Source organism: Brassica rapa, chromosome A06 (genome assembly GCF_000309985.2).
Source record: "Brassica rapa cultivar Chiifu-401-42 chromosome A06, CAAS_Brap_v3.01, whole genome shotgun sequence".
In the NCBI taxonomy this organism is placed as follows: Eukaryota; Viridiplantae; Streptophyta; class Magnoliopsida; order Brassicales; family Brassicaceae; genus Brassica; species Brassica rapa.
The window spans coordinates 5404008-5428106 of NC_024800.2; the positions used below are offsets into that span (position 1 = coordinate 5404008).

At 37.4% G+C, this 24099-nt stretch overlaps 7 protein-coding genes and 1 non-coding gene across 18 annotated transcripts; 6 read left to right on the top strand and 2 right to left on the bottom strand.

Annotated features, from left to right (window-relative positions):
• Nucleotides 1-1549: 1549 nt before the first annotated feature.
• Nucleotides 1550-4317, top strand: LOC103872075 (nuclear transport factor 2). 7 transcript variants are annotated; one of them, XM_018659467.2, is made up of 9 exons: nt 1550-2086; nt 2237-2302; nt 2411-2605; nt 2701-3099; nt 3195-3318; nt 3402-3523; nt 3616-3681; nt 3760-3820; nt 3901-4317. In XM_018659467.2, the coding sequence occupies exons 2-9, from the start codon at nt 2291-2293 to the stop codon at nt 4146-4148; spliced, it is 1227 nt and encodes a 408-aa protein (XP_018514983.1). In that variant the 5' UTR covers nt 1550-2086; nt 2237-2290; the 3' UTR covers nt 4149-4317. The 7 variants fall into 7 exon arrangements, with proteins under 7 accessions (XP_018514983.1, XP_033129046.1, XP_018514981.1 ...); XM_033273155.1 differs by having other exon boundaries at nt 1553-2086; nt 3405-3523; XM_018659465.2 differs by having other exon boundaries at nt 1563-2086; nt 3189-3318.
• TRNAT-CGU lies at nt 1746-1817 on the top strand. Its single transcript has one exon. It is a non-coding gene; the product is annotated as a tRNA-Thr (tRNA).
• Nucleotides 4318-5488: 1171 nt separating the features above from the next.
• On the top strand, nt 5489-7068 carry LOC103872077 (ninja-family protein AFP2). The gene is made up of 3 exons (XM_009150416.3): nt 5489-5758; nt 5855-6434; nt 6503-7068. The coding sequence occupies exons 2-3, from the start codon at nt 5861-5863 to the stop codon at nt 6877-6879; spliced, it is 951 nt and encodes a 316-aa protein (XP_009148664.1). The 5' UTR covers nt 5489-5758; nt 5855-5860; the 3' UTR covers nt 6880-7068.
• Nucleotides 7026-10106, bottom strand: LOC103872076 (probable inactive purple acid phosphatase 1). Of its 2 annotated transcripts, none has more exons than XM_009150414.2 (10): nt 10021-10106; nt 9695-9911; nt 9500-9591; nt 9353-9422; nt 8883-9005; nt 8705-8797; nt 8295-8642; nt 8014-8219; nt 7513-7948; nt 7026-7434 (listed from the first exon to the last, which is right to left on the bottom strand). In XM_009150414.2, the coding sequence occupies exons 2-10, from the start codon at nt 9881-9883 to the stop codon at nt 7129-7131; spliced, it is 1863 nt and encodes a 620-aa protein (XP_009148662.1). In that variant the 5' UTR covers nt 9884-9911; nt 10021-10106; the 3' UTR covers nt 7026-7128. The 2 variants fall into 2 exon arrangements, with proteins under 2 accessions (XP_009148662.1, XP_009148663.1); XM_009150415.2 differs by having other exon boundaries at nt 9987-10089.
• Nucleotides 10107-10524: 418 nt separating this feature from the next.
• Nucleotides 10525-15320, top strand: LOC103872078 (protein root UVB sensitive 3). Of its 4 annotated transcripts, XR_004448217.1 has the most exons (16): nt 10914-11088; nt 11186-11243; nt 11312-11371; nt 11441-11479; nt 11563-11625; nt 11705-11761; nt 11917-11980; nt 12062-12145; nt 12260-12342; nt 12422-12551; nt 12635-12727; nt 12805-12934; nt 13041-13084; nt 13163-13350; nt 13446-13627; nt 15265-15320. XR_004448217.1 is itself a non-coding variant. In XM_009150418.2 (15 exons), exons 1-15 carry the CDS (start codon nt 10967-10969, stop codon nt 13542-13544), a joined length of 1314 nt encoding a protein of 437 aa, XP_009148666.1. In that variant the 5' UTR covers nt 10914-10966; the 3' UTR covers nt 13545-13705. The 4 variants fall into 4 exon arrangements, 2 of the variants coding, with proteins under 2 accessions (XP_009148666.1, XP_009148667.1); XM_009150418.2 differs by lacking the exon at nt 15265-15320 and having other exon boundaries at nt 13446-13705; XM_009150419.3 differs by lacking the exon at nt 15265-15320 and having other exon boundaries at nt 10922-11088; nt 11186-11247; nt 13446-13705.
• A 692-nt stretch (nt 15321-16012) lies between these two features.
• Nucleotides 16013-17511, top strand: LOC103872213 (F-box/FBD/LRR-repeat protein At1g13780; the record flags this gene model as incomplete). The annotated part of the gene is made up of 3 exons (XM_033272288.1): nt 16013-16732; nt 16815-16955; nt 17037-17511. Coding segments are annotated over 3 exons (1155 nt in total), but the record flags the coding sequence as incomplete, so codon positions are not given.
• Nucleotides 17512-18790: 1279 nt separating this feature from the next.
• LOC103872079 (FBD-associated F-box protein At5g27750-like) lies at nt 18791-20960 on the top strand. The gene is made up of 4 exons (XM_009150420.3): nt 18791-19139; nt 19266-20166; nt 20244-20375; nt 20456-20960. Exons 2-4 carry the CDS (start codon nt 19270-19272, stop codon nt 20738-20740), a joined length of 1314 nt encoding a protein of 437 aa, XP_009148668.1. The 5' UTR covers nt 18791-19139; nt 19266-19269; the 3' UTR covers nt 20741-20960.
• Nucleotides 20961-21014: 54 nt separating this feature from the next.
• On the bottom strand, nt 21015-24036 carry LOC103872080 (putative pentatricopeptide repeat-containing protein At1g13800). Its single transcript, XM_009150421.3, has one exon. The coding sequence runs from the start codon at nt 23800-23802 to the stop codon at nt 21211-21213; it is 2592 nt and encodes an 863-aa protein (XP_009148669.1). The 5' UTR covers nt 23803-24036; the 3' UTR covers nt 21015-21210.
• Nucleotides 24037-24099: the final 63 nt, after the last annotated feature.

The following is a 24099-nucleotide window of genomic DNA, read 5'->3' on the forward strand; positions in this document are numbered from 1 at the left end:
TTAAAAGATGAGATTGTCTGATGTGGCAAAACTATAGAACATAATTGGTTGAATAAAAATGCACACGTGGACTGCTTAAGAGTTGAGGAAATCTCCCTTTTAGTATTGTGATTTAGTAATTAGGATCTCTTAGTAATTACTTTGCACATGTAATTTTTATTTTGCTTTGATTTTTGTTTATTAGGACCCTAATTTGATAAAGACATAAATATTAAAAGTCCTAATTTTCAAAAAATACAAGTAAAGCTTTAACAAAAAAAAAGCTACTCAGCGCTTGGCCCATAATATATGTGAGCCGGGCCTGGTTACACTAGATGCAGTTTTTCAAAGAGCCTATGAAATTGTTGTTATGCAGTTTCTTATGGCATCTTTTGTAAATTGTATCGTCATGTTATCTCTCTATCGTTCAGTTTATTTGACTGTTTGGCTTGCTATGGTCTTGTTGTATACTCCTTTAGTGGAGTTTAAACTCGTTTAAGTTTAATGGAAGTTTGGTTTGATCAAATAAATAAATAAATGATGCGGATGGCTCAATGAGTCGATGGATTGAAATAGAATGCCGTTTTCTGAGTTATATTCGTGGGCTTTACGAACTCTAGCCCATCCGTTAATTCTGTATTTAGAGCTGGGTTGCGGGTCAAACCCGCCCCGCTGACCCGCCAACCCGCGGATAAACTGATTTTTTTTACTCAAAAAATTTGACCCGCTTGACCCGCAAGAAGAAAATATGAAATCCGCACCCGCCCCGCTAAAACCCGCGGGTGATCTGCTAGACCCGCGGATAATATTAATAATATTAAAAATTATTAATTTAAATATTTTTTATTAAAATAACAATAAAATTTAATATTTTAAATATTTTTTATTAAAAATAATAAATATTAATCTATTTATAATTAAAATTAAATTATTTTTTAAAAATTTTCTATTTAAAAATAATATTTTAAAAAAAATCTTTTTTTTTAGTTTTTGCGGGTTGGCGGATACCCACGCTGAATTTTGGCTGACCTGCACCCGCCCTGCATAAAAATCACTCAACCCGCACCCGCGAACCAAATTTTTTAAATCACTCGACCCGCACCCGCCCCGCAGCGGGTCAAATGGAACGGGGCCCGCCAGAGGCGTGCCTACCCTATTGATTTTGAGGCATTGGCCTCAGGCCCCTTCTCATATTAGTTCATTTTAGGGCCCCAAATTTATAGATTATGACATAAACACATGATAATATGCTTTCTTTTAATAATCAAACATCAATTTATATTCTCTTTTGAGCATTAACTTCTGGTTTTCTTATTAATGTTGAAAACTTCTTTGTCTATGTAGAATTTTGCTAATAACAAGACATATAATGTTTTCAATCTAAGTTTTTGATAATTTTTTAAGCTGTTGTTTATTTGTCAACGTATATTAAAAATACTATTATTATACTAAAATTACTAGATATTTATTATTAAAAATAAGATTAGCTATTTTGCCTTAGGCCCCTATTACGCTAAGCACGGCACTGGGGTCCGCGGATAATGATTCATATTCCCAGCACTATCTGTATTGAGCCGATAATATATAGCAGAGACATTCTTACTAGCACATAAAATCCATACGGAAGCGATCACTGCAAGTTTAAAGTTCTTTCCATGCAGCACATTGGTATTTCATGAATTCGACTTAAATTAACGATAAAAAACACGTAACTTTAAAAATATCTTCAAAGATCATTACTTTTCAAAACTAAGAGCTTGTCATAAGCCTCCGTAGCATAGTGGTATTGCGTTCGCTTCGTAAGCGAAAGGCCGCGAGTTCGATCCTCGCCGGGGGCTTTTATTATTTATTATATTCTTCTATGCATTTTGCTTAGTTATGAATATAACATTTGAATTCTCTTGTCCAATAATTTTACTGTGAAAATCTGTAGAAAAGCCACTACAGGAGAATCCCAATTCTTCTCCTCGGAGATTTCTAAGTAAAAACCCTAGAAATAAAAGCCACCACACACATATAATAATAGTGTATACTCATCGCTCGTCTCTGTCTTTCTTCTCTTCAGTCTCATCTGTTGAGATTTCTTCTTCTCTTCTCATCTTCCAAGGTATTATTTTGTTTCTTTTTTTTTTTATATCTGTTCATGCTAATATTACATGTTCTACTTAATATACCAACCACTTGTTTCATTACAGAACACTTTCGTGTAATAACAAACATTTCTTTATTTATTTTGGGACTCATTTCAATAATTCAGTTTATAGATTCATCGCAAGTACTCAACCAACTCTTTCGGAGATTTGAGATTGGAATGCGACAAAATGTATAGATTTTGATTTTGTATTGAATCACACAAAAGACACCTCTTTTGTTTTTATTGTTTTTGTTTCCGACACTTTTTTTAAGTAAAAAAACCAATTGGATTATGTAGAGAGAGAGAGAGATGGCACTCGTAGAATCAAATGCTCCATTGGCGGATCCACACATTGTTGGGAACGCGTTTGTTCAGAAATACTACAACCACTTGTACGAATCACCATCACAAGTGCATCGGTTCTATCTCGAGGACAGTGTTTTAGGGAGGCCTGGTTCTGATGGAGAGATGGTCTCTGTCAACTCCTTGAAAGTAAAGATGAATACAATCAATAAGTTCGTTCTTTTTGATGTTTATTTTTGGAATCAACTTTTTTTTTTGATAATAGGGAGCTTCTGTGTTTGTAGGCTATTAATGAGCAGATCATGTCCTTTGATTACGAGAACTCAAAGATTCAGATTTTGACTGCTGACTCCCAAGCTTCTTACAAGAGTGGAGTTGTTACTTTGGTCACTGGCTTACTCACCGTGAAAGATGGGGAGAGGATGAGATTTTCTCAGTCTTTTTTCCTCGTGCCGCAGAAAGGAAGCTACTTTGTGCTCAACGATGTGTTTAGGTATGTCTCTGATGAGCTTGTTGCTGAACCTGAAGCTAACAAGAAGGAGGTTGAGGAGGAGGTGGAGGTGATTCCTCAAGTTGCAGAAGCAGTTGCCATCCCTACTCAACAGACAACTGAAACTTTGGTGAAGGAACCGGCGAGAGCTGTAGAAAATGTGGATGCTCCCAAGAAATCATTTGCAGTAATTGTGAGTCCTCCTTCTCTGTGTTTATTATCCAATTCTATTGCTCAATCTTAACTTATATAATCTAAAAGAGTTACACAACTTACACTTAGGTCCAGTCCCCGGCTAAAGTTGGTGCTGCATTCAACGTCAAAGCTTCTTCTCCTGCAAAGCCTGTTAAGAAGCTGAGCGCTGCTCTTGAGTCCAAAGCTCCTGCGCCTGTTCCCCAAATCGACCAATCAGGTTTTGTTTTCAGTGTTTTAAACATTCGTTGTTAAAGCTTCTTGTGTAAAGCCTAAGCCTATTAGTTGCTTGTATTGTAACAGCTGAGGGTGGTTCTATATTTGTTGCGAACTTGCCTATGGATGCGACACCTGAGCAGCTCAATGAAACATTCAAAGGGTTTGGTGTTATTAGGAAAGATGCTATCCAAGTTAGAAGTTACAGGGTCAGTTTTTTTTTTTTTTTAATTATGAAATAGAATCTTTAGTCATTTCGTCTAGAAACTCAAAAAGGTTTTGATTTTTTTTTTTTAATCAGCTAAAGGGAAACTGTTTCGGGTTTGTGACATTCGAGTCTGCTGAAGCTGTGAAGTTGGTCCTCCAGGTAAGTTTAAACATCTATGAATTCAACTTTTGATTGTAAACTTGAATGCTTTCTTCTGATGTCATATTACAACTCTAGGCTCACAAGGAGTCAGCAATAAGAATCGGGAACAGAAGAGTTTCTATAGAAGAGAAACGAGGTTAGTTAGTTAGTTAATAAAACAAAGTTTAGTACATTTGTGAGTATTGTTTCCAGCTTTATGACTTGAATCTTCTGCAGGCAACAATGAGAATAGCAGACCCTCATTGAGAAACGGAGGTTACAGGAGCGAGAACGGTTACAGAAACGACGGGTTTAGGCCTAGGGGCTACGGTTTCAACGGAGGAGGAGGAGGCCATGGAGGAAATGGATATGAGAGAAGAGGAGAATCACGCAATGCTGAGGCCAATAATAATGGTGATGGCAGCAGAGCTTATCAGAATGGTTTGGTGAAATCTAGCCGTGAAAATGCTCAAGCCAGAGGCTAAAGAGAGTTTTAAAACTCTGTCGTTGTTGTTGTTTTTGCTTTATTCATTTGAAATTGAGAATCTGAAAGTTTTTATAGGAAGAGGAGAGAGGTAGAGATCAGAAGTTTTGTTGACACTCCTTTCACTTGAGATTTTGATAATTTTTTTAACGCCTGATATTTTGCTCGCACATAATTTTTTTTTTTTAAATACACGGGCATAATTTTTTTACAAATATTCATATGTTCACATATATGCACATAATTTTCTATAAATACTTATTAGTTTATGTTTTATTAATTAAAAAAATCAAAAACATCAAATTATTTATATATAATAAAGTTCTTAATTAAAATATATATATGCTCCCATATTAAAAATATTTTAGAAAATAACTTTATACAAACGTTTCTCCTTAATTAACTATTTTATATCTTAAATTTTTAATAAAAAATATTATTTTAAGATAACAACACAATATAAAATTATCTAATTTTTTAAATATCTAATATTATTAATATAAAATAAAACTTTTTTTTAATATATAATAGATTATATATAAAAATTCGTTAAGAGTATCATTGGTCTCTAAACTTCTATTGCGAAAAATCATTTCATAAATAATAGTAGGGATGATTATGATTCGGTAAGCTTTATTTGGACCGGTTAACAAACAAAAATATCCCAACCAGAAGTAAGCCGAAAATTCCTTGTGAGCTTGGTTTGATGCATGTGCCGGTACCAAAAGGCAACATGGGCAAGCCCTTATACCTTATGGGCTTCTTGGAGATGGGAAAGTGGATAGGGAGGGTCTTATTCAGTCTTCACTGCTCTATTATTATAGTTTCCTCATGTTATAAAAACCAACAGGTGAATGACACGTGGTATTTTGGGGTTTATGTTTAAAGTTAAAAGAGCGTCTCTTAGGTCCCCCACTTGACTAAACAAAGTGACCCACCAAAGATTCTAAAAATCTTCTTTTCAATTTATAGATTTCATTCTCCAACCTAACTTTCACTCAATCAATTACCTTACACTTCTCCGCTCTTACTAAAATTTCAGCTTGTTATGTTGTTAATACAAAAAACGTTACCTTAGTCTTTTAATTTATTTGAATTTGCCTTTTTGTGGTAATAATTAAAGGAAATAATAACTTTTTTCTTTTACAAAATGAAGTGTTATATATTCTCCTTCCTTCACTTTTTCCACGAGCAACTTGCTTCCCTAGTGGGTTCCACGGTCCGAGCCACGTGAGTGACGTTGTCGAGTCGCTTAGATTAATCAAAATTCGATTTTATGTATTCTTTTTTGAATAAAAGGGAAAAACGCATCTTTTTTTTTTACTTGGCAGACACGTGTCGTGACTCTGGTTAACTCAGTCGCTTTACGACACGTTTCCTCAAACAGCATTATGCAACGCCGATGTAATCCACCGGCCACGTGTCGTTCAGGCAGCTCTCTCGCCGGCCACTTGCCTCTTCGCACTCAAGAGGCTCTTCCGTCTCTCTCTTTCTTCCTCCTTCATCTCTCTTTTTATTTTTTTTAATTATCTAAAAAAAGCGTTTTCTCCTTCAGGTCAACTTCAGTTTAAGCTCTCTCTCGTCTTCTTCACCACCACCTTGCCTTCTCTGGTAAACTCCGACGAGTTTTCTCGTTCCTATAAAACCAACTTTGATCCGTATGAATTATTCTATAATATGTGAAAATATGATTCTTTTTGTCTTTAGTAATCAATGGGGGAAGAAGCAAGTAGACAACAACAAAGGACATGGAACAACAACAGAGACATGACGTTAACGACAAACCTTTCTCTGGACATAAATAAACACCCGACAGATCTGTCTGAAAACGGCGGTGAAACATCGGACTGCGAAGACCACGAGCTGAGTCTTGGTCTCTCTTTAGGAGGACGATTCGGAGTAGACAAGACTCCGAGGAAGCTTAAACGATCTTCTTCCGTTTTGGGCGCTGTGCTGCCGTTTGTGTCCGAGCCGGAGAATAACTACGCGGTGGGGTTAGCGAGAACGACGTCGTTGCCGGCGGAGATAGAGGAGGAGTGGAGGAAAAGGAAAGAGATGCAGTCGGCGAGGAGAATGGAAGCTAAGAAGAGGAGATGCGAGAAACAGAGTTTCAGAGGTGGAGACGAGCAAACGTCGTCGTTTGAGAGTGAGAGATGGGTCACTGCTAGTAAAAGTGGGTTTCTTCAGAGGCATTTGGTTTCTTCCGTTGATTCCGATGGTGCAAGAGGAGGAGGAGGAGGTAGCTCTTCTAGCTTGTCGGAGCTGGACAACAAGAATCAACAACAAGGTATGTTTCAAGATTAGTAGTAGTAACATTGTTTTTGTCTTAGACAAAACTTTATATTGGTCTTGTAGGTTCATCAAATAGTTGTGGAGCAGTAACGAGTCCAAAGATCATGACAAGATGCTCATCTAATAACAGCGGAACAGAGAAACACAAGGGGAATGAGAAAGGAGAGGATGATGGGAAAGGGAAAGGCAAAGGGACGGTTCCTACGTCTACAGGTTTGTTTGACATGCCGTGCGTGTTCACCAAAGGAGACGGTCCAAACGGAAGACGTGTCGACGGCATTCTATACAAGTACGGGAAAGTGGGAGAGGAAGTTCGGATCATGTGCATTTGCCATGGTAGTTTCTTGACACCAGCAGAGTTCGTTAAACACGGTGGCGGTGGAGATGTGGATCGTCCTCTTCGGCATATCGTAGTCAACACTTCTCCTTCAACGTTTTGACTAGGAAGAAGAATCTGGTAAAAACTGGAACGTGTCTTCTCTTCTTGTCTCATCTTCAACGTTGTTGTTTTATAAAAATCTTCTGCAAATCTCAATCTTGATGAAGATCAAGATTCTCATGTATTTTTAGGTGTAATACTTGAGAGAACATCAAAGAATCATCAAATGATATATATAATGATTCAGATATGTAGTATAGTAAGTATATAATTGACTTAACAATGGAGCAGTGAACAGGTTGACCTTCTTTTATGTAGCATGTGTTGTTGCAGGGCAACTATCAACACCACAAGCCGAATCATCTCTGTAACCTCTTGATATCTTAAATGAATCATGGACTCGTCCGTCGCCGCTCTTCTTGTACTCAAACAGAAGACTAGAGTGATCAACCGCTGTGAGTTTAACGTATCCATGGTCGTAATCCCTAAACAAACTCCAACTCGGTTGCTGCTTGGAGAATTCAGCAAGATGAGCTCCTCCACCTCCAGCAACTACGTGGATCGTCCCATCCATTGGACTCTTGTAGTTGGCTTTCTCATAAGTCGTGCATAAACTCTACACACACACAATAAAAAGAAAGCATCAGAACGATCTAATCATATTCTGTTTCTTAAGGTTCCACTTATGTTTTACCTGATAAACGGGGCATGTTCTCTCGTAGTTATGTGCATGGCCATAGACCGCAACGTCCACTTTGTACTTCTTCCAGAGTTTTTCGAGATGAACTCTCCCCAATCGCTCAGCGAAATAGCCTGTTTCCGCATAGAATGATGTAGAGGAATAACCGAGCACGCGGTGAGCCAAGAATATAAGCCACGGCTGTTTTTTTCTGTCCACTGATGCTAAGCAGTGCTCAATGAACTTGTATTGATCTGTTCCTTTACTCCAGTCATGCTCCGTGTCAGCCACGCAGAACCTAAACATTCCGTAGTCACTAGAGTACCATAACTTATCTCTGTTTTGATTAGGAACATAGAACATTGTCTCAGCTGGTACACCACATTCTCCTCCAGAATCTACACCATGGTAAAACGATCCCGAGTAAGGCCAGTCACGCTCATGGTTCCCGCTGCACAGAGTTAACTTTCAGACAAGAAAAAGATATCAAAACAAGAAAAGAAAGAGGCAAAAAACCTTGCAATCATGTATGGAACAGTGGAAGCAATGGGCTCAATCTGAGCAGTGAATTGGTCCCACTGGGAAAGATATCCACTTGCATAACAGATATCTCCAATGTGGAAAACAGCATCTGTCTTGTTTAGATCTTTAATGAGTTGCCTAGTGGTGTTTAAAGAAGGGCGTTGGATACTGTTGTAGTCGTTTGACCCATCAACCTCGGCCTATAATGAATACAGTCTTGAGACTACAACAAATTAAAGAAAAAACAAAAATATAATATGATTTTCAGACCAAACCTTTCCCATGTCACCAAAGATCACAACATGTTGGAGAGAGTCTTGGCCTGGAAATGGAGAAGATTTGAAGTGATACTCTTTACTCCATATGAATGCACCAGCATTGGACAATCTATGCCCAACTTTGTATGTATACTTGGAGCTCGGCCACAACTCTTTGAGGAAAGATGTGTGTATGTATCCAGGATCACGCCATCCCACAGTCCTTGCAGGAGGACCACACAAGTCGTTACGCCCGTAGGTCAGTGTCCTAGCAGGTGAGAGTTTACGTTTTCCTCCTTTGATGCCCCACTCGACTACAGGTTCTGCTACATCAGGTCCATAACCACTAGTCCATGTCACTGTCATCTGTTAAAAAGAGACGTTTGAGAAACTCATTTCAAGTGAAGAGGGGGTTTACAGGATCTTACTTCGTTCCATTCTTTGCCTAGCGCCAAGCGTGGGTAAACTGGTGCGTTTGGGTTCTCAAAGGATACTTTGTTTGAGATTGCCACAAGCTTTGGCTAAGGGAAAAAACAAAACCAGTAAAAGGTTAGCTAAAAAACTGTAGTAAAACTAGAGAATTTTTATAGGTGAAATGAGTGTTACATTCAACAAACCGCCAGAAAAGAGAGCGAAGGAAAAATCTGATCTCTGGTTGATAAGTTGAAGCTTCATGGAACCGACTCCAGTAGTGTTGTATCTTGGATTACTAACGTTTGCATATTGGAACTGTAAAGAGGAAACATGAGGAAAAAAAAGGCTAAAGACTTGTTGCATTGTAGAAAAGCAGAAGCAATGGTGAATCATGTTATAAAGAAGAGAAAAAGACCAAAATAGCACTAAATCAAGTTTTTGTTCTAAACTTTAAAACCTAAACTCTAAACCCTAAACCCTAAACTCTAAACCCTAAACCCTACTCTTTGAGTGTTTTAAAATATAAAAAAATTTAAATTTTTCAAAAGATAAAATGCTATTTTGGTCATTTTAGTTTTTGAGTGCTACTTTTGTGATATAAACTTAGAAATGTGCTATTTTGGAGATTTGCTCCTATAAGAAAAACTGACAAAAAAAAAAACCTTGATAGGAAGTGAACACAGTCGAGGTCGGCCAACACTTTGTATGTTATCTCCTCGACATGTAGAAGCCCTGTAAGAAGAACACAAATTCATATTTTAATCTCAGAAGTAATGTTACTGAGAAGGAAGGTGTTGATAATAATCTACATGAAATCTGCAGGAGAAAACACTCCAATCCAATCATCATCTGATGGGTAGAGAGAACTAAACTCCACCAGCACAGATTCGCTATGTTGACCCTGTCAAAATAAAATAAAAATTACATTGAAGTTTGTTTTTTTTTTTCATCAAGCCTGATCTTGCACATACAAGAAAAGAAGAGAGAATAGCTTCTTTTATTACATTAGATCCAAGAAGAGTTGGAGATGCTTTGACATGAGCCTTTTTTTCATTGAGGTCAAATATCGTTTTGTAAATATCAATTCCTGATAAAGGTTTCTCTACATGAAATTTCACTTGTTGAATTGCTCCTCCAAGAGCTAATAATACTGCAACAGTCGCCAAGATTACGAAATATTGTTGCTCCCTCATGAGTAACTCTTTAAGGAGAAAGAATAGTCTGAAACTTGAAATGAAACCCACATGTGAGTAGAAGTAGAAGACTTGTTAACTCCACAAGTGGATGAAAGATTACAACTAATCAATCTGAGGAGTAGTTTAGAAAGGACCAGTCTTGAGATTCCCTCATCAAAGAAGACTCTTCTCGTCAACGACCAAGTTTGGTTACAACTTACAACACTAGAGAAGAGATGATATGAGTATTTAAATATGACCGGCACTGTTTTGTATGACTATAGTAGGGGTTGGGCACTTTACCCGATATCTAAAGTGGCATCCGAATCCGATCCAAAAAATCTAAACCGAAATCCAAACCGAAGTATCAAAATATCCGAACGGGTATTGAATAAGTAAAGATTAGATACCCGAACCCGAATGAATATCCGAAAATAACCGAACATATGCACAATTAACCTTATATTTCTAGTTTACATATCTCATTTTATATAAAATATTTATATTGATAATACACATACTTTAAGTTCATATGATATGCATACAATTACGGAAAAAATAATTTTCTACTCACTTAAAATGCATGTCAGGTTTTTTATTTTCAAAAATTAACAAAAAGTTACATCCAATTTTTTTTAAAAAATAACTAAATTAATGTCTTTTTAAGTTTACAATGTTATGTCCAAATCTATTAACCATTCAATCTATTAAAAATAAAAAGTTAGTTAACTAAAAATTATATTATAAAATACAAGAAACTTGAGAAATGAAAATTTTAATTTTTTTCCAAAATCTAAATATCCGAACCCGATCCGAAATAACCGAATCCGAACTAAAAATACATGAATCCGGCCCGAAGTACAGAAATACCTGAACGGGTTCTATACCTCCATACCGAAATATTCGAAAATCTAAAGTACCCGATCTGAATACGAACGGGTACCCGTACGTCCACCGCACTAATACTTTCAAAACACAAGTCCAAACATCTCTTGGGTCGCTATTGAAGCCCAACTCAAAGGCCCAACATCTAAACAAAACATTCACACTCTTTCTTTCTTTTAACATTTTGATTTTTGAGGAAGAAGCCAAGGATTCGCCATGGAAGGAGAAGAACACACTGTTTGTGGATCGATCACACTCGAAGAATGGAACGGTTCCTCTTCTACTAAGCTATTCAGAACAGCAACCATCACTGCCTCCTCTTCTCTCTCCATCCAAAGGCTCTCCCTTTCTCCCCCCTCTGTTTTCTATTCACAATTTCAAAATCTTGTTTGTTGCAAGTTGAGAATTTTAACTCATGGGTTGTGTGATTAATAGGTCTGCTAATCGAATCAACCATGTATGGAGACGAGTTCTCCAAGCTTTTGTACCTGAGGCAAGTGAGCCTCTTCTCGAATTATGATTATTGAGACAACTGAGTTTTACTTGTGTTCAATAATGCAGGGCTTTCCTGATAGTGTAACTCCGGATTATGTAGGGTTTCAACTATGGGATACGTTACAGGTATGTGTGCTTTGTGTTATTACTCTAAAATTGGATTTGTGATTTGGTTATGTTCTTTTTTTTATGCAGGGGCTCTCAACGTATATAAAGATGATGCTTTCAACTCAGGTGAGATCAAGTTTTTGAGCTTTTTCAGTTCTTGATTTTTGTCCTGCTGCAGCGTTTTTTTATTTGGACTATTTCTTCTACAGGCTCTTTTAAGTGCAATTGGGGTTGGTGAGAAATCCGCAACGGTTATAGGTGCTACCTTTCAGGTGAGTTTTCTAACCGCTGACATGTAATCTATCATTTTCTCCTGCTATGTGATTATTATCTCTTGTTTGTAATATGCAGTGGTTTCTGAGGGATTTCACTGGGATGCTTGGAGGCATTTTGTTCACTTTTTATCAGGTTACTTAGATTCTCCCCAATCATATACCTTACAGTTTCTCTTCCGTTGTTGTGTGGGGGAACTTAGATGATTCTATTATCAGCAATTGACTCCCTTTTGTTTTCTGAGCTCTCAATATGGGATCTCTCTGGTTTTTTTTTTCCATGCTCTTCAGGGTTCCAACCTGGATAGTAACGCAAAAATGTGGCGTTTAGTTGCGGACCTTATGAACGATATAGGTATGTTCTATTCACGTCAGTAATAGCTAGTTAGTTCTCTGAGACTTTGAATGACTACAAGCTTTGTTGCCTTTATTGTAGGAATGCTAATGGACCTTCTTTCTCCTCTATTTCCATCTGCCTTTATCATTGTGGTTTGCTTAGGAAGCCTATCAAGATCATTTAGTGAGTTTCATTACTTGCTTCGAACCCCTTTTGAAGTTAAGAATTCCGCTTTAGCTGATATAACATCGTGTTTAAACAATTTTTTTGTTGTTGATCTCCACTGCTTGAATTTAGCTGGTGTTGCAAGTGGAGCAACCAGAGCAGCTCTAACTCAGCACTTTGCTCTCCAAGAAAATGCGGCGGATATATCTGCTAAGGTGCTTCTTTTCACTGTGCATGATTCAGAAACTGTGAAATATTTAGTTGTTTATTGGATATGTTTTTATCTATTTGAAGGAAGGAAGCCAAGAGACTATGGCAACGATGATGGGAATGTCATTGGGAATGTTGCTTGCTCGGTTTACCTCTGGCAACCCTTTAGCCATTTGGTTCTCGTTTCTCTCCCTCACTGTGTTTCACATGTATGGTAAGTTAAAAGCTTAGATCAAATCAGAAACTCTCTAATTCTTGTCATCAACTGTTTTTTTTTTTCTTTTCTTTCGAATATAGCAAACTATAGAGCTGTCCGGTGCCTTGTATTGAATTCGTTGAACTTCGAGAGGAATTCGATTCTTCTAGCACATTTCATGCAAACTGGCCAAGGTAATTCTCAGAACTTCCCTTTTTTTATCATTGTATCATATGCATTAGGAATTTTCTTTAACCAAACATGTCGCCAGTTCTCTCGCCGGAACAGGTTTCTTCAATGGAGGGTGTATTGCCCATGTGGGCTACTTCAACTAATTCAAACGCATTGCACAAGAGAGTGCACTTAGGTGTGAAAGTTTCTTCTCTCCCTCGTCCAGATATGTAAGTTCTATACTTTAACCACTACAAGTCCCAGTTTATAAGAAACTAAGAGTTTTCACAGCCTTAAGGGAAATAATCCTTGTGAGGTTTGACAATTTATGTGCAGAATGCAACTCCTAAATGGTGTTGGAGCTTCTTCTCACAAGAATGGTTTGATTTTTTTCCTTTTTCCATTATGTTTCTCTGTTTCATATTTGGTAACGTTTGACGTATCGTAAACTCCTGCAGCTAAGTACTTACTGGCACATAGAAAGGGAAATGTAAGTGTGATCCTGCACAAAGACTCAACAGCTGGAGATGTGTTGAAGTCATACATTCACGCCATTGTTATGGCAAATCTTATGGAAAAGAGCACATCTTTTTATTCAGAAGGAGAAGCTTGGATGGATAAACACTATGATGAATTCCTCAACAAGGTAACTTAGATCATTATTATCTACAACATGAAATCGACTGTATTAACTTTTGATTTTCACTCTCTTTTTTTTTTTGTTTCCTTGTTTATGTTTAGCTGAGATCAGGAGGTTGGAAAACAGAGCGTCTTCTTTGTCCTTCCATTACATGGAGAGCAAATTGGATATCTCACACTTCAGATGCCAAGATCGACTGAGCTTTTATATGCCTTTGGGAGATGGAGTTTTTGTTTTAGTAAAGTCACAAAAACATGTTAGTTCCTTAGTGTTTGTGATACCATACTTTTCATGAACCACATGTACCTCATTCAAATGTTATATAGATTCAAGAAACTAACAGAATCTTAATTGGGGGATACGGATCTATATCCACTAAGTAGGCAATATAGTTTCATAATTTAGAATTGTCTTGATCTAGAATATAAGTTTATGTACTGGACAAAATTTTATATACACAACTAAGTAATAAACACATATACGTTTCTAAGCATTCAATCATATTTTGATTATGCAATTTTGAGAGTATATTCATATACTTCATTAATCTGTTGAATGTAGAAAGTAGCTTTCGGAATTCTCTTAATTCCTTACCAATAAAATATGCATGTCAAACGCAATTTATCAACTGAGCTTTTATTATTAACAGGAACAATTAATTTTGGAAGATTGTTTGGATATCAAATCTCACAAAACAAATCAATTTGACAATGGAAATATTGTGTTTCCTAAACCTAAACGTTTCGCATGAATTTTTATGAAAAACCAATTGGTTTTTCTTTTTTAATTTAAAGAAAAATCTTAATGTTAAATATAATAATAAGAGCCCTAATAATAACAGCTTTTATGTTTGAAACGCTCGACTCGAGAATCGGAACCGCTTCAAACGTTATAAATACAACAGATGATCGGTTTGGTATCAATAAAAGAAAAAAAAGGTCAGACAGACGGTCTTCACTTAAAACAGACGTAGACGTTATGGTTCCAATCCAGCTTAGGTTACAGTAGGCATTAACTTTCTTTGACCCGTCAAAAAGTCCAGAACGAAACATCCGTTCAGGCAATCGTGTCGGATCCATCCTGCAAAGTTAGATAAAATTCAAGTTAAAATTCAAGCTAAATTGGCGATGGAAACAGGGGAAGACAGAAGATGAAACCCAATAGTGAAATGCATAGTAAGTGAAGTTCAAGATGAGCCAATATGTTGAGTCAAGTTTGTTTCACGGCGAGACAGCGTAAACCCAGAGAACATTGAAAGCTAAAATTTGCAGTTGTTTTTTTTGATAGAATAGACGCTCTCTCCTTGACGCCGACCACTTTCTCGGCCCTTTACATTTCCTCTTGTCTTCTTCGTCTCCACGTCGATCTTAAGGTGCTGCTCTAATCCGAAGTTCTCTGGATTTTAGCTTTCTATGTTCTTTGGGTTTACGCTGTCTCGCCTTGAAACAAACTTGACTCAACATATTGGCTCATCTTGAACTTCACTTACTATGCATTTCACTATTGGGTTTCATCTTCTGTCTTCCCCTGTTTCCATCGCCAATTTAGCTTGAATTTTAATTTGAATTTTATCTAACTTTGCAGGATGGATCCGACACGATTGCCTGAACGGATGTTTCGTTCTGGACTGTTTGACGGGTCAAAGAAAGTTAATGCCTACTGTAACCTAAGCTGGATTGGAACCATAACGTCTACGTCTGTTTTAAGTGAAGACCATCTGAGAAAATTGAATGAGGGGGCAGTATCATTGCAGGAGCCTCTTCTTATCATGCAAATTTGCAGTTGTTTTTTTTGTAAGACATTTTTTAGTTCTGGTTGGATTCCTTATGATCAGTATTTCTTAGTTTTGGTTGATACAAGTTGTTCCTTAGTGTGGTGATCATATGCTTTTAAAGGATTAAAAGAGTATCTCTCAGGTGCTTTTGTAAGTCTACAACTACATACTTTTCATAAACTACATGGACCTCATTCAAATGTTATATAAATGAAAGAAACTAACCGAAATACACATATTTATCCAAAATACTCTTATTAATTTGCATGAATCTTTCAATAGTATATCATGGAAATAAATATCAAAAATAAATGTTCATTTTATTAAAAATTATCTTTATAATACATAATAAAAAAAATATTCTCGGTTGAATTGGTACATTAAATTCTATACCAAATAATATCTATAGCTCTAATCTGGTTAACTTAGTAAAACAAAGAAAATTGGTGACAATATGATTCAACAAAGATTTTAAAATTCTCAAGAAAATTATTAGAGTTAGATCTATTAATAGATCGTTGAATGAAAAGTGTCTATACAATTACTTCACTTGATCTCTCCTTGTTTTCTAGTTATTTTTATTATAATATTTGTTGTTTTGTATTTTCATACTATGGCCCTGATTGTTTCTCCATCTGACATCTCAATCCAGCTGTTTCATCTATGTAATCCATCCAGATAATTCATCTAGTTTTTATATTACTGTTTGTTTGTCCATCCAAATGGTTCATCTCAATGGATCATCTAGATGAACTTATGTTAGTTTCTTTATTTTCATTTACATCTGGATGAGTTTAAATTTAACAAATTACTAAAATACCTTATTTTAATTTAATCATATATTTGATATTAATTTTAACTTTTATAGTTTCTAAAACATATTTACACTGAAATTATTTAAAAATTAGCAAGGTGGAATGCGGCAGCGTGGAGGACATAGACGGGCTCAGGGATCGGATCACTACAGTGATCCACCGTGGACCTCAACATCTAGACTTTGAGAGCTTCACCGAGTATAGGGATCACGACGACACATTTTTATATCCTTTTATCGACTACGTACCTCTGAATCTCTACACGAGCAGGACTTTGGTTTCCTTGAAGCTCACGTTTTCGGGTCTCGAGGATCCTGGTTTCGTTTCTTTGCCTTGTCTCAAGTCCATGACCCTTGTAAAAGTTCACTTTCTTTACGCAGCGCATCTGGAGAAGCTCGTGTCAGGGTGTCCTGTTCTTGAGGAACTTACCTTGGTAAGGAATATGGATCCTATTCTTGTGGGTACGGATGAAAAGATTATGCGTGTGAGGTCCGGGAGCTTGAAGAGGTTTCGTGTTCCGCTTTGGCACGGTAAGCTTTGCAGGTCGTCTGTGAAATGCACGCTTGAGATCGATGCTCCGGTGCTGGAGCATATGACTCTCGGAGAAGATCAGTATCATAGCGTCATGGTAAAGAACCTGACTTCTTTGTTCATGGTTGACCTTGGTATCAAGTTTGCTGTCAAGTTTGGCGAGTTCGTTGATCCGGGGGAGGACTTCTCAAAGAGAAATGAAATCCGTTACTTTCTCTCTGGGATATCGAGTGTAAAACACATGATCATCTCTGAGAAAACAGTCAAGGTATGTGTATATTTTACACAGATCTTTATCTAATTAAAAACCTCCCACTTATATATAGATATGTTTCTTGGTGTTACTGCAGGTCCTTGAGCTTTACTCTAACGTAGGGATGATTCCAAAGTTCAATAACTTATCACGTTTAGAAGCCATGTTCCCTTGTCATTCACTACACTTTTTGCCAGCCTTTCTTGAGTGTTGCCCCAGTCTGAAACACCTAATCTTGGTAAAAGAACTCTTAACTAACACTGTGGGGTTTTGTTTATATTTATAATTCCAAACTCAGCCTTTTCGTGTGTGTTTCCAGGAGATTTATTATCCAATTGAGACGGAGAATGTATACCAACTCGCAAATGTGCCAGGGTGCTTCTTATCGACCCTCGAGTGTGTTCAGCTAAAGAGAATCCATGTGTGGGGAGAACAGGAGATGGAAGTAGCTACTTACTTTCTTGAGAACGCAGCAGTCCTGAAGAAACTCACTCTGAGTCTCATCAACTATCCTCGATATGTCTCTGATGAAGAAATCTTCGAGGAGGTTAATAGAGTTGCAAAACGTTCTCCAACATGTCAGATTCTTCCTGATTGGGATTTATGTGAATGAGGGAGCAGTATCATTGAGGGAGCCTGTTCTTATCATGCAAAATTTGCAGTTAGTTTTTTTTGTAAGACATTTTTTTAGTTCTGGTTGGATTCCTTATGATCAGTATCATTTCTTGGTTTTGGTTTATACAAGTTAGTTCCTTAGTGTGGTGATCATATGCTTTTAAAGGATTAGAAGAGTATCTCTCAGGTGCTTTTGTAAGTCTCCAACTACATGATTTTCATGAACTACGTGGACACCTCATTCAAATGTTATTTATAGATCAAAGAAACTAACCGAATCTAAATTGGTTTTGTAGATTCACTAATACATTTGGGATCTAAAAACAATGTTATCTTTTTTTATATGTGAAAGAATTTTTTTTTGAATAAACTAGAGGGTAGTATATTTAGATGATTTTTACTAGGTTGGATCATGTAAATATAAAAATTAGTATTTTTTAAATGAATATACAACCGAATCTTTTTTTTTATAACATCATACTTTATTGATCATAATTGAACATTTATAACCGAATCTTTATTAAATGAATTTACAACCGAATCTTAATTGTTAATTTTCCCTTTTCGTTGCTATTATAATTAACAAGAAAATAACTTATTTTTGGATATCAGATCTAACCAAAACTAAATAATTTGGGTTATGGAAATACACATATTTATCCAAAATACTCTTATTAATTTGCATGAATTTTTCAATAGTATACCATGGAAATAAATATCAAAAATAAAAGTTTCTTTTATTAAAAAACTAGGTGTTGTGCCCGCACATGCGGGCATAATCTTCTTACGAATATTTATTTGTTTAAATCAAATCAGTATGATCAATTATTATTTATCGCTTCAAAAAATTAAATCAAACATCAAATTATTTATATTTAATATATATTTTCATTAAAAACTCAAATATTAAAATATTTTAAAAACTATATGTATGCAAAATTTTTACCTGATTAATATTTGATTATAAATTGTTGTATATCTTAATTTAAAAATTTATAATTTAAAAATATTATTTCAAGATAACAACACTATATATATTATAAATATAAAATTATTTTTAAAATTATATAATATATATATATAAATTCATTGAGATAAGAACATATGAAATATCTTCTTTTTAAAAAAATATAATATTATTAATGTAAATTTATTTTTAATTAAATAATATATATATAAATTCATAAAGGGTAACAATGATATTAATTACCAGTCTAAATTTTAACGTGAGAGCTCCGTTGCTAAAAATTACTTCGCAAATAATAGTATAGATATTTTTATAATACATAATAAAGATTTTATTTTATTTTCTCAGTCGAATTAGTACATTAAATTCTATACCAGAGAATATCTATAACTCTTATCTGAGATAAACTTAACAAAACAAAGAAAATTGGTGACAATAATGCAACAAAGATTTTAAAATTAGCAAGAAAATTATTAGAGTTGATCTATTAATAAGATCTTTGAGTGAAAAGTGTCTGTACAATTACTTCACCTGATCTCTCCTTGTTTTCTAGTTATTTTCAATATAATATTTGTTGTTTTGTATTTTCACACTATGCATTATATTTGTATTTGTACTGTATCACACTGCAATTAATAAATTTAAGTTGATAATAAAAGAAAATAAAGACAGCTTTTAATTTTGAAACGCTCGGAAACAGAACCGCTTCAAAACGTGTATAAATACCTAAACAATCAGTTTCGTTCCACCCTAAAAAAAAAAAAAAAAAGTTCCCACCGTTTCTCTCTCATTATTCGCACACTCTGGCGGTCAAAATCCGCCGCCGAATCAAATCGTCCGGTAAGTTGTTCAAAAACCCAGATTCCGTTTCGCTTACATTCCTCGTTGTAGCCTGAATTAGACAAACCCATCGATAAAGGCCTCTCCTTTTTTTTTACACGGTTGTTGGTTTGTTGATGCTCTTAGGGTGATGCCTCCTCGGTGCGATAGGATCAGCGAATTGCCTGAGTCTTTGCTAACTCATATACTCTCGTTCCTTCCCACTAGCCACTCGGTGGAGACTAGCGTCTTATCGACGAGATGGAAGAATCTGTGGCTGAATGTTCCAGCTCTCGACTTAAACTGCGACCACTTCCCTTACAGAGAAGGCTACGTGGTCATCAGTTTCTTCGACAGACTCCTCCAGTTTGATCCTGATTCACGCCTTCTTAAAGTCAAGGTGAAGTGCGGTAGCGTGGAGTTAAAGGGACTCAAGGATCGGATCAGTACAGTGATTCAACGTGGACCTCAAGTTCTAGACGTTGAGAGCTGTACTAAGTATTTAGACCCTGACACCCAAACCTACTCTCCTTATCTCGAGTTCATGCCTCTGAATCTGTACACGAGCAAGACATTGGTTTCCTTGAAGCTCACGCGTTCGGGCGTTGAGGATCCAGGTTTCGTTTGTATGCCTTGTCTCAAGTCCATGACTCTTGTTGCTGTTCACTTTCGAGATGACGTGACTCTGGAGAAACTCGTCTCAGGGTGTCCTGTTCTTGAAGAGCTGACCTTGATTAGGGATATCTATTCTTGTTTTGTGGGTGAGGTTGATAGATTCATGCGTCTGAGGTCTGGGAGCTTGAAGAGGCTTCGTGTTCCGCTCTGGTACGGATTGTCTTGCAGTTCGTCGTCTGCGAAATGCAGACTTGAGATTGATGCTCCAGGGCTAGAGCATATGGTTCTCGGAGAAGATCAGTTTGAAAGCATCGTGGTACATAAGAAACTGACTTCTTTGTTCATGGTTGACCTTAACATCAAGTTTGGCGAGTTATTTCTCTATGGGATATCGAGTGTAGGACACATGATCATCTCTGAGACAACACTCAAGGTATAATATATTTACCCATCTATTCATGGAGACTTTGTCCCACTTATATATATATTTATTATATCTTTGTGTTGCAGGCCCTTGAGCTTTACTCGAGAGTAGAGTTGATTCCTAAATTCAATAACTTATCACGTTTAGAAGCCGTGTTCCCTGGCAATTTACTACAGTTTCTGCCTGCCTTTCTTGAGTGTTGCCCAAATCTAATCTTGGTAAGAAAAAACTCTCAACTAACACTGTGTGTTTTGTCTATGTTCATTATTGAAAACTCAGCCTTCTGTGTGTTTCCCAGGAGGTTTATTATTTATGGGAGATGGAGGAGGATGCATTCGAACTTACAAATGTCCCTGGGTGCTTCTTATCGACTCTGGAGTGTGTTGAGCTAAAAAGGATTCATGACTGGGAGGAAGAGGAGATGAGAGTAGCCACTTACTTTCTTGAGAACGCTGCAGTCCTCAAGAAACTCACTCTCAGTCTCACCAACTATCCTCGACTTATCTCTGATGAAGAAATCTTCGAGGAGGTTAATAAAGTTACAAAGCGTTCTCCAACCTGTCAAATTCTTCCTGATTGGTAGTTATGTTGATGCAATCATGAACGAGAGAGAGATCATTATCATTGCAGGAGTCTGTTCTTGTCATATGAGAATTTGCAGTTCTTTCTTAGTTCTGGTTGGATTACTTAAGCCATAGTGGTTGATACAAGTTCTACAGTCACTTTATGGATTTTCTTTTAACTCTCAGATGTCTTTTAATGAACATATGTGATGTTGATCTAATGAGATATTGGATTATGTACTTGGTTTATGACTTTATTACCAGTAAGATAATGTTTTGGAACGTTGGTTCAAGTTAATACAAAAGAATTTGTGTATATACAACAATACTGGAACATCTTATCTAATTTACATATCCCCTGAACTAGTACTTGAGCTCTCCACATACACATTACGCCAATGCAGATCCTATTTTTATTTTACTTTCAACTAATTAACAGAGAAACTCTGTTCACAGTAGTTAGTACCTACCTATACCTCACCTGAGCTTTTCAATATAAGGCTTCTTGGATCTTTGTCCGAGATACACGTGTCTCGGTGTTAGATTTAGTATGCAATACTACATTCTTTGAAGCTTCAGTTTGTGGTGGCTCAATCCCCTTTTCCCGCATCTCTTGGTATAATCTCTTCGCATCACGTACATATCCATTCCTAAGACAACCAGCTATTATCGCTCTGTAAGACACACCATCAGGCTCCACTCCACTTTCTTTCATTTCTTGGAAGATCCTTTCCGCCTCTTCTACTTCCCCAGTCTTGCACTTGTGATGAATCAAAACCGTGTAGTAGTGAACGTCTCGTTTGATCCCAAGGTCTCTCATCTCCCTCTTCATATCCAACTTAGGGTCGTGATCGAGTAAAACCGTGTACGTTACCACATCAGGACAGATTCTTCTCCTCTTCATTTCTCGAAAAAGATCATATGCTTTCTTCCCGTTGTTTAGCCGGTAATAGCTGTTGATCAAGGCAGTGTACGTTGCAACGTCAGGCACGATTCCTCCCCTAGTCATTTCTTGAATGGCGGCATGGGCTCTCTTCTCGTTGTTTAGACGGTAGTAGGTGTTGATCACGGTCGTGTAGTAGAAAACGTCTGGTTTCACACCGTACTCTTTCATGTCTGTATAGATTTCTTCCGGATTGTTCTTGGCCAGAACTGTGTATGTTACCACATCAGGTCTGATTCCTCTCTTCTTCATGTCTCTGAAAAGAGCATCGGCTTGCTTCAGCTTGTTTAACCGGCAACAGGTTTTGATCATGATTGTGTAAGTGAACAAATCAGGGACTATCTCTCTACCTTTTAAAACTTTAAGAAACCGTATGGCTTTCCTCACATCGGAAACTCGACACCAAGCACCGATTAGCTTCCCGTACATGCTCTTCACAGGCTCAACTCCAAGCTCCCACATTCTCTCCACTAGCTTCTGAGCTTTGTCTATATCCTTGGCGGCGCAAAGACTAGTGAATAGTGTGAAATAAACATTCTTGGGGAGAGGGAAGTCAAGTCTAATGAACCGTTCAAAGGCCTCATCAAGACGGCCAGCTTCACAGTAACCTTTTATAATACCTGCCTCATGTCCCCCAGGTTTATGCTCCTCCAAACTCTGATTCAAAGCTTCAGCTTCTTCTATTTTACCTGCAACAATCAGGCCTTGGATGACCATGCTGTGTGTAACGGAAGTGGGCTTCACACCTCTATCTTCCATTAGTTTCAGAATACCATAAGCATTCTCAGCATTCCTAGCTAATCCACCGGCGAGCACGTTGTACACAACGATATCAGGCGGCTTACCTTTGCTTTCCATCTCCATAATCAAGTCAATGGCTAGCTCACATCTACCTTGCTGACAGCACCCACCTATTAAAGTAGTGTAGTTGACAACGTCAGGATCTATCCCTTCACACGTCATTTCCCGGAACAGCTCAATAGCTTCATCTACTCTGCCAAGCTTTATCAAAGCATCAAAGGCGACGTTGTAGCAGAACCTATCGAGTGTAATGTTCAGGTTTCTAAAGGCTATAACCTGATCTAAAGCTTCAGAGAACTTCCCCATCTGACACCAGCACTGAAGGATGGAGCTTAAGATCACAGGGCTTTCGATCCCTTTCCTTTGCTGGGCCACTTTATCGTTAACGAAACGCAAAGCTTTAGAGAAACTCATGTTCTTGCGATGCCCTTCGATTACTGCTGAGTAAACAGACACATCCGGATCAATCCCACACTCCTCCATGTCGTGAAGAGCGCTTTCAGCTTCCTCTAACTTCATCTCATTACATAAACCTTTAACAACTTTGCGATATGCAGTTGCAAGGCCACTCTCATCCACCAGCATGTTCGCATCCCTCAGTGGTCTGAGTAGAATATAACCCACAAGCGACATCTCATTCACGCAGAGCCCTTCGACAAAATCCATATAAAATCCACAATGTTTCCTCGTCTCTGAGCTCAACAAGTTGCCAAGAAACTTCTCCACTCCTTCGCTATCACCCTTCCTATACAATGCTTGAACCACAACAACATAAGTACCAACATCCGCATCCCACCTTAACTGCTCTATCCCCCAGAAAAGATCTATAGCTTCGTCAAACATTTCAACCTCAGCATAGGCCTTAACCAACGCGCTAGAGACTCTACTCCGCAACAAAAAGGACAACTTCTCATCCTCTTCAGCTTCTCCAACAGCATTCAACAAATCAACAACACTAAACCCACGCCCTTCGTCTCCTTTTCTAATAATCCCAACAAACAAATGACTCAGCTTCTCATCCAAACTCCAACTACAAACGATTCTAATCACAGCTGCGTAAGCACTAACACTAGGCAAAGAAGCTCCATTTCCTTCGATTCGTTTGAGAAACGAGAGAGCTAGATAAGGATCATCTCTCATAGTGGTTAACACTCTCAAAACCCCAACTTCGTTTAGCTCCAGTGAGTTAACATCAAAGTTACCTTCTTTTAGTTGATCCGAGTGTGAGATTGTGGAGTTCGTGTAGGCGAGTGCGGGCACCGCGTACATGCGCGAAGAGGGTGCTCTTCGGACCAGTACTCTCACGTGTGAGAGTAATGGGATCGGAAACAACCGCATGGAATGTTGACCGCCGATAGCTGTGGCAGCTCGAGAAATGACTAATTGAGATATTTTTTCCGACCGGCGACGATCAGCTTCAAAGATTTTCTTACCAATCTAAGGGTTTTAGACAAGAGGCAGGGGGGGGGAGACACAAACCTCAAACCGAATCGAACCGAGTCGACTCGGAATTAGTTTTTTTTTTATTTTGTAATTAAACCGAACCAAATCGAAAAGAACGCCGAATAACCGAAGTACGGCCCATTAGGCCCATTCATTATGCCACGTCGGATTACTACAGCGTTTTTTTTAAAA